Source organism: Mauremys mutica, chromosome 16, assembly GCF_020497125.1.
Source record: "Mauremys mutica isolate MM-2020 ecotype Southern chromosome 16, ASM2049712v1, whole genome shotgun sequence".
In the NCBI taxonomy this organism is placed as follows: domain Eukaryota; kingdom Metazoa; phylum Chordata; order Testudines; family Geoemydidae; genus Mauremys; species Mauremys mutica.
In genome coordinates, this window is record NC_059087.1 from 3,524,809 (window position 1) to 3,539,057 (window position 14,249).

The following is a 14,249-nucleotide window of genomic DNA, read 5'->3' on the forward strand; positions in this document are numbered from 1 at the left end:
TAGAGAATTCTAATTACTAAACTTTCTGATGGGGAGGGTTGCTTCATTAAGCTCTTCTTAAAATAGATTTCTTGGTTTCTGTTACATTGCTGTAATACATTATTAAAGTCAGTGTTACCTCCACATTTTAAACTTACTGTTAGGGCAAATTCAGAGCCTGGGGTATAGCTAAAATTTCCTTGGTTTTGAGAGTTAACTTTTGTCTGTCTGTCCAACCGGAGTACTGCAATGCCTCCACTTCTACTCAGATTGTCAGGTTGTAACAAGCCTTTTTTTCCCCAGCGCTACAGATGAGGTCTGTTGCTGTGGCTATTTAGGAGAATCTAATTCTAAGCGCCTGCCCTTTCTGCTTTCATTTCTTCTTTCTCACATGTTCTCTATTTTGGGAAGCCTAAAAGATCCTCTGGTAGCTACTTTAGTGAAGCCTTCTTGAAAAGTTGCTTTGCTCTTTCAAAGTTTAAATTTACTTGAGGGTATGTCTACACTATAGAGACTGTACTAGTATAGCTACATCACCACAGCTATGCTGGCATACCCCGGGATTGTAGATGTAGCCTACACTGGTGGAAGGGATTTTTTCCACTGGTGTAGGAACAACACCTTCCTGAACAGTAGTAGTATGTGTCTACACTGGGGTCTATATTGGCATAGCTTTTATAGCTACGTCATTCAGCTTTTCACACCCTGACCCACGTAGCTATGTCGACCCGAACTTTTAAGTGCAGACCAAGCAGTAGTGTTTGTGGGTGAGAGTTTGTGGACCATCTGCACTTGCAGCAATAATAATAATTTGACTGGCATCTGCAGGCCAGTTAACAATGAGTAAAAATTGCATGATTTTCCATTTCTTTGCATTTTGCATATTGTAGCAGTTCTCGGTCAGAACATATACTGGCATGGACACTGATTATCAGACATGTATACAAATATGTGCCTGTGAACAGTTATTCCCAAAACAAAGGCTTTCTTCTAGTTAATTTAAAGGAACTATCCTTGCTCAGTATAGGAATCTGGTATACACACGAATAGATCTGACATTCCATTTAGGGTACAGAAACATGCAAATGTGTTGCCATTCTCATTTACCTCCATGTGAGCCTGTCCTTTTTTCTAAATAAAAACCACAAACCAAAGGCTTCTGGATGAATAACTTAAAAAGTGAGATGTTACTTTGTAGCATGTCTGGATTCCAGCACTTTCACTATGTAAATGTGTATGAAATTAAAATAAAAGTGAGAGTTAGATTAAGATTCAGGCAAATTATATTTTATTTTAAAAATAAGTTTTAGATTGTATGTGTCTGATTTGTCTCCCTTTCCCCACCCCAAAATGCACACTACCTCTCTGCTCTGTGCAATGGTGCTACTTTCTAAGTACAGAAGACAGCACTCTTCTCGAGACAGGTGGCTGCTGCTTTTAACAGCAGAAGATCCACAGCTGGGAAGAAACCAGTCCATATGTCTCACCTGCACACCCTCAAAAAGATTACTCCCAGCCGAAGTGAGGAGAAGCCACCCATGCTTTCAGTTCCTACGCAGTAGGGAGGTCTGAGGAGACAACCAGTTTCCTCTTAACCTATATCCCTACAGCAAAACAAAGAACCTGTGGGGAAAAGAGGCAAGTGGATAATGTGCCAGTTCATGGAATGTAACTGGTTGATTGATCTCCCCAGGAATTCTGCCCATCTCTCCTTCATGGCTGAGTTTGGGTCTCTTTGGGTGAACAAAGTCTTCTGGTGCAATTTAAAGCAGCATTAGGTGTCTGCCTTCAGGTAAATGCTGCCTTCCCTGCTTGCAATATAATCTGCGAAACTACTTTATTTTTAAGGCACATCCCAAGATATTCCAGGTGCCATACAACAATAAAATGAATAGAATAGGTAAACATACATGATGAACCTCTTCTTGAACTCAAATTGAGGGGGAGGCTCTTACTGAAAACAAGAGCTGCAGCAAGCTTAACTGGGCTTTGGGACTCGTACAATCTAAAATTGATAATGGAAAATATAGACGAAGGAACATCATCCTAACTCACTCTCTCTTTAACAAAATAAGTTTTGACACCAGCTGTCTTTTAATATTAATAAAAAAGTAAAAAAAAAAAACAATCCCTTTCCTTGGCAACTTTCTGGAGTAGCATAAAAATGCTCTCCACTTAGGAAATACCATCTGTGAGCTGCTCTGCCTGTGCAGGTAGTAATACAATACTTAATGCCTGTTGCACACATTTTGGGTTACAGATGGTTGAAACACTGTATAATAATGGTGCTAATTCCATATGGGAACATTCTTTGCTGGACCCTGCATCTGTTATGAGCGGAAGACGCAAAGCTAACCCACAGGATAAAGTGCAGTAAGTAGAATGTTTATAAAATTCTCTGTCTTCAGGAGCCCCTTTATAAAAATGTACCTACTTTGACTAGTTGTGAGAAGGGCAGCAACAGATGAGTAAAAACCTGATCTTGTATCGAGTGTAATCAAGGACATTAAAGAGTATTGCTGATGTGAATAAATCTGAGAAAACCCAGTCTCCTTTATTCACTGACTTAACCCCTGATCTGTGCTCACAGTAGAGGAGATGTTAAATATTCTCTGAAGTATCCTTGAAGATCACTAAGGTTTGGGTTTCAAAGACTATGCTGAAATGAGTGAAGAGGTCTTTTCATTCTCTTGCATCATGTGCATCAATAGTATTAATGTATCATCTGTGGTCCCAATTGTTGGGTATTGATTTTTTTTTTAAATCTTCTCTTATATGCCTCAGATGTCATCTTTTCCATTTCTTTATCAGTATTTTCTTTCAGAAGCTCAGCTAATTAGTTTTAAAAGCACAGTTTCTTATCTGACTTTGTATATTAGTTTAAGTTGTTGATCCTGAGAGGTGCTGAGCACCAGCAGCTTTCAGTGAAATCAATTGAAGTTGAGGGTTTTCATAACATTTCAGGACAGGCCTTAAGCTTGTAAGCAGGATAATTGAAAATAGTGAAGTAACTTTATTACTTTTAGAGTTGGTCAGAAATTTTCACCAAAAATCTCAATTTTTTTCCAGCATTCTAAGGGTTATTGTCTGAAAACAAGCATTTTCAGTTTTTCTACGAACCCCAGCCCTCCTCCCCCCAAAAATTTTGTTGTTGAAGAAAATAACATTTTCATTTTTATCAAAAAATTTCCCTGGGAAAGAGAGAATTTCACTACTAGCTTTAATTATTTTGACACTATTTTCAGTAACAATACCCTTCAACGGGGAATTAAAATCTGGATTGAATTATATACCAGATGACAATATTTCCTAGTGTCTTACACTGTCATTTGCTCTATGCAAAAATCAAATCTGTTAGCATTCTGTATTGAAATATGCTATGTGCTTTAATTTTATTTATAAAAAGCCAACATTTATTTTGCAACTCCTTTGCTTTGATTTCTTCTTACAGTCCCAACAAAGCAGAATTCATTAGAGCTAAATATCAAATGTTAGCATTTGTTCATCGCTTGCCATGCCGAGAAGATGACAGCGTTACTGCCAAGGACCTTAGTAAGGTGAGTATTGCTTTCTTGCAGTTTGTGGACTGAAACAAAATAGCTTGCAGTTGTCACAAGATACTGTAAGACTGATACCTGAGTAGACTTGAATTACTCTGATCTTAATATGAAAGATAACTAGTATCTCCGTGGTACTGCATTTTTGTGTATACAAATATATTAAGCATTCAAACTTAACCTTGAAGGGAAATATTTTTCAACAGTGTCTGATTGGCACTAACAGAAGTTATATATGGATGTTAGAGAACCACAGGCCTCAAGTTAACTGACACACCTTACTAGAAACTTTTGGAAAGTAAAATATTCAGTGGCTATATAACTAGTTTTTTAATATCTGTTCCTAATACAGTGAAGATTACTTTGACTCATTGTTCTTGTATAGACAAACTTTTAACATACTGTCCTTTTTGTTTTTCAGCAACTCCATTCCAGTGTGAGGACAGGGAATCTGGAGACGTGCTTGAGATTACTCTCTCTAGGAGCTCAGGCCAACTTTTTTCATCCTGTATGAAAACCTTTTTTATTAGCTTGGTGTTAGATCAATTTTTAGTCTGTCATTATATTTATGTTGGTTTCAGCTGACATACATTTTATATCAGTCACGTATTCAGACCTGCTGATTGAACATAAGCATGTGTGGTTTTTAATGACTTTTTAGGAGAAAGGAAACACCCCGCTTCATGTTGCTGCCAAAGCAGGACAGACTTTACAGGCAGAATTGTTGGCAGTCTATGGTGCTGACCCTGGCACACAAGACTCCAGTGGAAAAACTCCAGTTGACTATGCAAGGTAAATGGCTTTGATGTTTTGATTTTTAGTCTTGATTTTTTTTTTTTAATAAAATGGTAAATTATCACCTCTCCCAGGTTCTCTGGGTATCCTGACAGACATTTAATTTCACAATTAAATCTCAAATGAGTGCTTTTCCCAGGATAAAGTAAATGCACACAGGACAAATAAAATATCTCCAGTCTTCAACCTAAGGGAACAGATTGGCCTTGCAGGGTCTCAGAAGGGCTTTGCTCTACCAGCTAATGGCTCTCTAGTGTCGGTGGGGACTCGATTCCAAATTCCCTACCAAAGAACACACTGCAGGCAGCTTCCGCTCTTTTGCATCAAGGGAGCTCCAGGGGCATGAGTGCCTGTATGATTTCAAGTGCAGCAATATGGCAAAGGAAGATGGACATCTAAGTAACCAGGTCTCAGATAATACATTATTTATTTGTATTACTATAGCAAGACCTAACATGCATTGTGTGTATGAAATTACAGACAAGCCACCAAGCTAAGGCTGTATTCCAAACAATTCCAGTAGCAGCAAGATTCAGAAGTTGTGCAGTCTCAGTGCTTGGATTTATTTATTGCTTTGGAAATGGTATATGAGGAGACACGGAGGACAGAACAAGTCTTCTGTGGGAATCAGATACCATGTACCAGAGTTGTTGCCACTGTTGTTATTCCAGTACTAAACTGGACATGGATGGTTTACCATCTCAAAAACTGCTCAGAAAAGACTATTGTGCCTGTTTTGGATAAATTGTTAATCAGCTTCTCTAGCAGGTAGATAAGCAAAGCTATTCCAGAGTACTCAGCAACTCATTTTGAACAGATAAGAAAAGTCTTATTCCCTTTTAGTATTTACTTCTGAAGATTCTCTTGTGATTCTGACACCCTTTGGAAAAATCTCAAACACATACTAAATTGAAAATGTTGTTATGATCTGATGTTGTATTCATGATGCTAAATTTAATATTTTCAGAGCAATTTTTGAACCTTTACATTTTATAGCCAGTGAATCATAAATGAATGCCATTTTCTGTTTTATGTCTAATAGACAAGGAGGGCACCATGAATTGGCAGAGCGCCTTATAGAAATTCAGTATGAACTTACTGACAGACTAGCGTTCTATCTCTGTGGCAGGAAACCAGGTGAGTACAAAAAAACTATCCCAAAAAGTGTTATTTTTCAGATAGTGATTATTTGAACATACAAACTAAAAAGAATATTACACTCATGTCATTGATGTTAACACTAGCCCCATGAGATCATTTATAAAAATTCTCAAGCCTGTTAAAAATAGGCATGAAATCATAGAACAGCAAAGGAAATGTTAGTAGCTTAAATTAGAGATGGTACAATTAAAATTTGAATTACATTTTTGAGTGTTGCTAGACAAAATGGTAAACTAAAATCCCCTTTTTGTTGTAACAAAACATGCATTCTGTCTCCAATACCCCATGCTCTGTCTGGTAGGGTCACAAGGTACTGGATGATTTAAGTGACAGAATCTGCTTAAGAGCTACCGAAGACTACAAAAGAAACTATCATGGAGTGAGATGCAGCATGTTCCCACAGCTGGCTAAGAGACAGGAGACAGAGTAGGAATAAATGGTCAGTTTACATCATGGCAGGAGGTTACAAGGGTGTCTCCCAGTTCTGTGCTGGATAAGTGGGTGAACAGTGAAAATTTTCAGATGTCACACAGTTATTTAGGTTAGTCAAGTCCAGAAAGAACTAAAGAACTTCAGAAGACCCAAGCAATCTACGTGAATGGGCAACACACTGGCAAGTAAAACTCAATATTGATGAACGCAAAATAATGCACATTGAAATGAAAACCTTAAACTACTCATACGCCTTTCACAGCTCTAAATTAACCATCAACTCAGGAAAGGGACCTGAGTGTCATTGTAGACAGCTCAATGAAGACCTCTGCTCAACTTGTGGTCAAATAAAGTGATCTAAGGATACATAAGGAATGGGGTGGAGAATAACATGGAAAATATGCCATTATATAAATAAATGGCGTGCCTCACCTATATTCTGTACTACTGGTCACTCCATCTCAAAATAGATGTTGCAGGATTAGAGGGTGCTCAGAGAAGGGTGACAAATTATTAGGGGCAAGGAAAAAATCATAGAGAGTTTTTGGGATTGTTTACTTTAGAAAGGAGATGAATAAGGGGAGACATGATGAAAGTGTATAAAATAATGAATGGTCTGAAAAAGGTAGATTTTGAGCTTCTGTTCTCTGAGTCTCACGATCCAAATGCAAGGGGATGTTTAGTGAAATCAAAATGTGGCAAAAGGAAATACTTTTTCAAATAACACATAATTAAACTATGGAACTTCTTGTCACAGGATGTCATTGAGGTCTAAGTCTTAGTATATTTCACAAAAGGATTGGATATTGACATGGATAACCAGACTATCCAGCATTGTTAGTTAATGCTAACAAATTTTGGAAGAAGCCTTATGCTTCAGGGCTTTAGACACTCTAACTGAGGGGGATTAGAAGGAAACCTAATGTGGGAGGCCAATCATCCTGCATCTGCTAAATGCAGATTCCCTCTCTGCAGGTTGGAGAGCTAAGATCTGTGACTTTAAACAGTCTAGTAGTAAAACAAATATGTTGTATAGTCTAATAAAACTGAGAAATGTAGGCTAGTAACAATGGTTGTTTGAAACACATCCTAAGTATTTTAACATTTAGCTTAACTCAATTTCAGATCACAAAAATGGACAACACTTTATTATACCTCAAATGGCAGACAGGTAAGACTGCTGATTGAATAGCATGTATTTGAATAAATATCAAATAATTAATAATTGGGACTTTAAATTTTTGAATTTTCTGTTGAAATATCTTTCAACTCCCTTGTCACTACACTGTGTTTATTCCTTTTTTGACACGTTTGGTTCATCATATGAGATTTTCTGCTTTAGTATTTTAAAGAATCTGAGGAAAACTAGAAAAGTAAAAGTGTGTGAAACTTATTAGTTAGGTATGTGAAAGAAAATGCACAAGTAGTGTTGGAAAGCAAATTGGATTGATAATATCAGTAATTACTCTTGAACTTGTATCCTGATACAGCACTGTAAGACTTATATTTGCAGGAAAATGGTGTCTTTTCTAGTAAGCTTTCTGTAGTGTTTGCTGTGCTAGTGATAAGAATTTAGGAATGTAAAGGTCATGTTTGTTTAAAAGAAATATAAAGAGTTAACATATCATAACAAAGGCCATATATTTTTCTTTTATTGCTGTGCAATTGGAAATAAGACGGCTGTAAGTAACGACAGACTTCAGTTTTTTTGCAAACACACTAATGAATGTAACAAAGTTGCTTTAAAAAAAACTTTAATTAAAACCAGTTAATCTTCAGTTAGATATACAGGTGATGAGTATAGTTTTGTACAATACTTTATGGTGCAGTAAGGTCTTTTTCCATTAATAGTAATACTTAGCTCTTATGTAGGACTCCTCATCCATAGGTCTCAAAGCACTTTACAGAGCAAGGTGAGTTTCTGCAGCCCAGCATCTCACATTCTGGACATCTGGGCTGCTTTGCTCTCTCTGCAGCTCACTGAGGTGGAGTTTTGGAGCTGAGTGGTCAGGCTACACCCCCTCAGTTCTTGTTAGCTTCCTTTCTCTGTCTCCATGGCAGCATTGAAGAACAATCAAGGGGGAACAAGAAGCCCAGCACTACATGCTGAAGCAATGCAAATCACACAGTGGGTGGAGCAGTCTCCCCTTTCCCTCAAGGCAGCTCACATAAAGAGAGACCTGAACCAGAAGGCGGACTGGCTCAGCAGGCACAAGGTGAACAGCTCCGAGTAGGGCCTGAATTAGGATGTCTTAGAATTAATCGTATGATCATTCGGCCTGCCCTCAACCAGCTTATTTGTGAACCATGTGAAGACACTAGAGCACTTTACCAGGGAAGTGGACCCCAGATCCATGGGAACAGAAGCCCTATTGCACTGATGGGTAAAGGGTCTGCTCTGTGCATTTCCACCCTTCCCATTATTAGGGAAGATGGTCAAGAAAATAAAATGAGAATGGGAAACCCACATTGGATGAGGAGACCCTGGTTTTGGGACTTGTTAGGGCTGAAATTGGGACTGCTGCTACAAAGCTCCGAATGGGACAGGACATCCTCCCATGAGGTCCTTCTGCTTTATCTGAACCTGAACCAGCTGTATCCAACAGTCTGGCTATTGAAAGGGAAGCACTAGTATCATTGACTCTGTCCTCCAAAGTCATCAGAACACTTCTTTCTCCTAGAAGAGTATCAACCTTGAAAGCATACTCCTCTGTCTGGACCAAGTTTTGCATCTGGTGCCAGGAACATGAAGCAGACCCAAGAAATTTGGGAATTCTGGCTATCTTGCGTTTTCTCCAAGAAGTTTTTGACAAAGGTCTCCAGCCCAACGCTGTTACTTGTCAGGTGTCTTCCCTTGGTAGTGTGATGTTTTCAGGATCCACAGGTTCTCTGACAAAGAACCCCTATATAGCCAGATTCCTTAGGGAAGTGCAGTTAGCCAATCTGGTGGTTAGAACTCTTTTTACCAAGTGGAACTTGCCATTTGTACTGAGAGCCCTGACAAACCCTTCAAACCACTGATGTTAGTGTCACCATTTTATTTGTTCATCAAAACTTGTTTTGATAGCCATCACGTCCAACAGGCAGACATTGGAGCTGGCAGTGCTCTCTATGCAGGAACTTTGCGGCATGCTTCATGAGGACAAGGTCGTGCTCAGAATTCCAAAATCATTGGTCCCGAAGGTGATCTCCTCTTTCCACGGTTCCCAAGAGATGGTTCTACCTTTATTCTGTCCAAGGCCATAGCATCCCACCACAGAGAGGTGGCACACTTTAGATGTCAGAAGGGCTCTGAAAATTTGCCTTGAACAGAGTCCACAGGAGATCAGGTGCCATGTTTGTATCCTTCAATGAAAGGACTCAGAGCTTTCATTTCTCTATTGGTAGTGGATTAGACTATGCATTGTGGAAGCCAGAAAAGCATTGGAGATTCCAGTTCCAGAATGTTAAGGCATGCTCCATGTGATCCCTGGTGACCTCATGGACAGAAAGAGTTAGTGCCTCCACAGCAGAGATTTGTAATGCTGGTCAAATGTTCCCACCTTTATTAAGCACTATTAGCTGGACTTCCTGTCCTCTACAGAGGCATCCTTTGGCAGGAAGGTGCAGCAGATGGTGGACCAGAAATGATTGCGCCCTTTGAGCAAATATTCTTATAGATGGGGATGGATACTGTTTTCCTTTTTCTGCCCTTTTCTATAACATTCTTCCCAGACATCAGGAATTGTGGGAGATGCTGGGCTGCAGAGCAGGAAATTTCTTACCAATAATTTCCTTTCTGCTAGCAGCATTTCCCACAATTGTATCCACCCTGGATGGCTCATGAGTCGAAGATCAGATATTAAGTGGAATCATTAACATATGACACTCTTCCTTGGTGTAATGTAAATAGTTCATTATCTCTGTAATATTTATTTGTTAGTGATGTTATGCGGGTTTTACAGCGTGGCAATAACTCATCTGGAAGCAAGCAGAAACTGAGAGGGCATGGCTGTGTGGCTCCAAAACTGTGATTCGCCTCCGTGAGCTACAGAGAAAGGAGAGCAGCCCAGACCTAAAGAATTGTGGGAGATACTGCTAGCAGAAAGGAAACTATTGGTAAGAAATTTACCTATCGTAAGTCCCATTTTACATAGGGTGAAACGGAGGCAAAGAGAGGTGAAGTGATTTTGTTCAAAACCACATATCAGGTCATATGGCCTGCAGTAGAACTTTGGTCTCTCACTGCTGTATAGTGGCCTCTCCACTGGGCATTTCTTCCTCTTTATCCTCATCCAGGAGAATTGCTTGCAGGAACTTACCCAGAGCCTTCCATCAAACTACCTTATTTGAGTCTTTCCTTCACAAAGTTCCTTGGAAGAAGTTCTACTGAAAGGATTTTGTGTCTGTGCTGGGTGGGTTCCACCCAGTAATATACAGTGAGCTCACAATTTGTTGATTTTCTGGGTCTGGGGTTTCCACATTAAGTTCTGTTTTTGTTCTAACCACAAAGTTTGCAATTTGTGTGTCAATCTTGAGACAGGAAGCTAATAGCAGAGGATTGCTCCATAGTCAGTCAATACAATACATCTTGTGGGTGATGTTGAGATGAGGCCTTAGTGCTTTAGCGTATTTATTCACCTGGTGGTACCCACCTTTACCACTGATCAAGTAAAATAATCCTTGTGGGTTTATTACAGCTTTTCATTAGTTGACAGGACTTTTTTTTTTTTTTTTTTTTTTTTTTTTTTTAGGGCATGGTCAAGAGTATTTATTTTTAAACTTCCCTCTAGGAGCATTTCAGTGTCCTATAACACATTCTGCCTCTTTAGATGTGCAGGATTGTCATTTGGAATGTTAATAGCCACTTGATTCTGTGTGTCCTGCAACAACTATGTACAAGAAATCCAAGGACAACCATACCTATCTTCATAGTAACCACCCCAAACACACCAAGAAATCTGTTACCTACAGCCAGGCACTCTATCACAGTCCGGGATATACACCTTAATGCACTCAAAACTATCTTCACTAAACAAGGACGCTTTACCAGAGAAGTAAATCGCATCATGGAACAGGCCGCCCAAACATCCCAAGAGAACCTGTTTCAATACAGAAATTAAACAAAACCCTCTCCAACCACACACCCCTACTTGTCACCTTCAAACCCACCCTGGAACCCCATATGGAGTATCATCAAAGAAGTACAACCCATACTTGATGGGGACCCTATTTTGAAAGAAATCTTTCTTGAACGCCTTCTTCTGACCTTCAAACAACCCCTCAGCTTCTCCAACCTCATCATCAGAAGCAGCTCCCCACAGACACACCCGGACTCACCAATTCAGAACAGCACCAGGCCTTGCCAGAACAACAGATGCAAAACCTGCATCCATAGCTCCATTGCTACAATGATTGTCGTCCTCCCACAACACACCTTTCAAGATCCATGGGTCCTACACGTGCCTATCTCAACATGTGGTGTACCTTATCTGGTGCACTAAATGCTCCAATAACAACTATGTGGTGAAACCAGACAATCACTATGCTCTCAAATAAACTCTCACAGAAAAATGATAAAAGACAAAAACACCCTGTCACATGTGGGTGAAAACTTGTCACAAAGCGACCCCTCTGTATCTGACCTGTCAATCCACATTCTCAAAGGAAATCTGCACATCTTCAAAAGATGTGCCAGGGAGCTTAAATTCATAACTTTGCTAAACACTGAAACTCATGTCTTTAAAAAAGACACTGGACTTACATATTGTTGTAATAAGCCATAACACACTAACCCCTCTTTTTTTTTTTTTGTTTTGTTCTGTGACTACAGGGGTGGTAACAAACCACTTCACCTTGAATGGTCACTCAGAACAGTGTTTCTCAACAACCAGTCCCTGAGATCTTCCTGACACAATTTAGGAAGGCAGCAAGCTGGTGCCTGGTATCAAAAAGGTTGAGAAACACTGCCTTAGAATATGTGCTAAGTACTTATGCTAAACTATCTGTTCCATCTCATGTTTAGTTGTGATGCTAGGAGTGCCTTTCCCAGACCTGAAGAAGAGCTTTGTGTAGCTCAAAAGCTTGTCTTTCTCACAAACAGAAGTTGGTCCTATAAAAGATATTATCACACCCACCTTGTCTCTCTAATATCCTGGGACCAACATAGCTTCAGCAACATTGCATACATGTACCTGAAATGTAAGTTAAACTCTTAGGGCTTTTCTACATTCCTGATGTAAATCCATGTGTGGATGCACTCTTCAGAATAAGAGCATCTGCATATGGAGAAAATCAGGAATGGTTAATCTGCCTTAAATTTACCCTCTGCCTTATTCTAGATTAATTTTCATGTGTAAACAAGCCTTTAGAGTTTGAAAAAATGTGTAGTCTTTGTAACATTCCAAGAAGTGTCAAATGAAAATGAACTGACTTTTTATGGAGAAACTTAGCAATAAAGAATTGCTGTTCATACTGACCTATTCATTGTTGTAGATATAGTGATCACTTCTTGTTTTCATAGCAGTCTAGATTTGTCTGAATTGGCAAAAGCAGCTAAGAAGAAGCTTCAGTCTGTAAGTAACGCATCTACTTAACCTATGCTATGCCACATGTAGTCTTAGTAACATGGCAAACTTCTGTACTTCATCTCCCAAGTTGTTACTGACTATAATGCAGTGTGGTTTTTGTTAGTTCCTGTCTATACAAATATCACTTCCATATTAACTGATACATTCAAAGGAGAACATGGAAGGAGACTGAAAAAGGCATGAGGGGGAAATAAAAAAACCCCTCAATATTTGCTGGTGGATGGGAGATTAAGTTTATTTGTGTTTAGGAAGAACTGCAAGTAAGATCTGTGATTCTGCCTCTCATTAATAATGTTATCTCAAACTAATGACCTTTAATTTTATATTATCTCATGCCTTCATGTGTTCATACATATACTGCATGCTCAAATATTATTTTATTTGCCATTAACTTTTTGAGAAGTTAGAATAGCTGTATTAGTGTTTGCCTGATACAATTGCCTTTAATACTAGTTCATCTAGTATCTTTTTTTTAAATACTTTCCAAACCAATTTCCTGCTTAAGACAGGTCGAGAATCTATTGGGCTTGCTCTTAATACCATCAGTGTTCCCTCCGAAGAGAGAATTTTCAACTATTTCAGTCTGACTTTTCTTCAGGGGATGAAAGTTTAGTAAATTGGGGAAGAATGACTTTTGAATCATTCTCTTATGCAGTAATGTGGTTTTCTGCAAAGATTATAGTGATGGCAGTGAAACTTCTGATTAAACTAGGCAATAAGTCTGGAGAACAAAATGCAGTATAGGAAAAAAGGATTTCAGCCGAACACAAACCCTCCAAAACTGAACCCTATCTCCACTTTAAACCCACTCAGTTAGCAGGCATTACAACCTTGCACGTAAATGTAGATGTACACTTGCTGACTCATTGTAGCGGTTGTTAACTCCACCCAGGACATAAGGTTGGGAGTAACTCTTTGGCTAGAGAAGGTCTTGGGCCAAACAGCCCTGAGGGAGGCTGAGGAGCAGCCCTGCCTGGGAAAGTGGGGTGATTTGGGCTGGGATTTATTAGTTTCTTTGTAAATGAAGTCGGATCCCAGGAAGGGTATTAAGTTGACTCTGCCTATTTGTCTTGTATTGGAGGAAGGAAGTAGGGCTGCATTCACTCATGCATTTTTACAGTTTTTAATTAGCAATTTATATTACAGGCCACTGTGAAGTCCCAGGGTCTCTCTACCTGAATAAAAATACTAGAATAACCCTGAAACCTTGGTTTACACAATCTCAGATCTCTCATTCCAAACATAAGCATCTCTCTTGAACTGTTCACATTAAGAATAAATTCTGGAACAAATAATCACTACTTAAGCCTGCTCACTTAATCATAGAAATGCCTCCCTCTCTCCTCCCCCAATATATTATTATTGGAAGGGCTGGGACTCTCGTGAGGTCAGGAAAAAAAGTCAGTTTTCCTTTACCTGTACTGGCCGGCTGAAGAACAGGCCTGATCTGTCTAGAGCAGGGGTTCTCAAACTTCATTGCACCGCAACCCCCTTCTGACAACAAAAATTACTATATGACCCCAGGAGGGGGGGTCTGAAGCCTGAGCCTGCCAGAGCCCTGCTGGGGGTAGGGGGGAGCTAAGCCAAAGGGCTTCAGCCCTGGGCGGGGGGCCTGTAACCTGAACCCCGCTGCACAGGGCTGAAGCCCTTGGGCTTCCCTTCAGCTTCAGCACCAGGCAGTACGGCTCAGGCTTCAGCAAATCTAACGCCAGCCCTGGCAACCCCATTAAAATGGGGTCGTGACCTACAGTTTGAG

General features: G+C 39.6%; 1 protein-coding gene across 5 annotated transcripts in view; it reads left to right on the plus strand.

Moving 5' to 3' along the window:
- The window catches only part of GIT2 (GIT ArfGAP 2), a 55,692-nt gene that overhangs the window by 12,430 nt on the left and 29,013 nt on the right, over positions 1-14,249 (plus strand). For 4 of the 5 annotated variants that reach the window (XM_044989378.1, XM_044989380.1, XM_044989381.1 and 1 more), the window contains exons 3-9: positions 2,240-2,352; positions 3,431-3,536; positions 3,958-4,044; positions 4,198-4,328; positions 5,374-5,468; positions 7,050-7,095; positions 12,427-12,478. In XM_044989378.1, coding sequence (XP_044845313.1) covers positions 2,240-2,352; positions 3,431-3,536; positions 3,958-4,044; positions 4,198-4,328; positions 5,374-5,468; positions 7,050-7,095; positions 12,427-12,478 — 630 coding nt within the window. The remainder of the gene's footprint in view (positions 1-2,239; positions 2,353-3,430; positions 3,537-3,957; positions 4,045-4,197; positions 4,329-5,373; positions 5,469-7,049; positions 7,096-12,426; positions 12,479-14,249) is intronic. The other variant, XM_044989379.1, reaches the window with a different exon arrangement.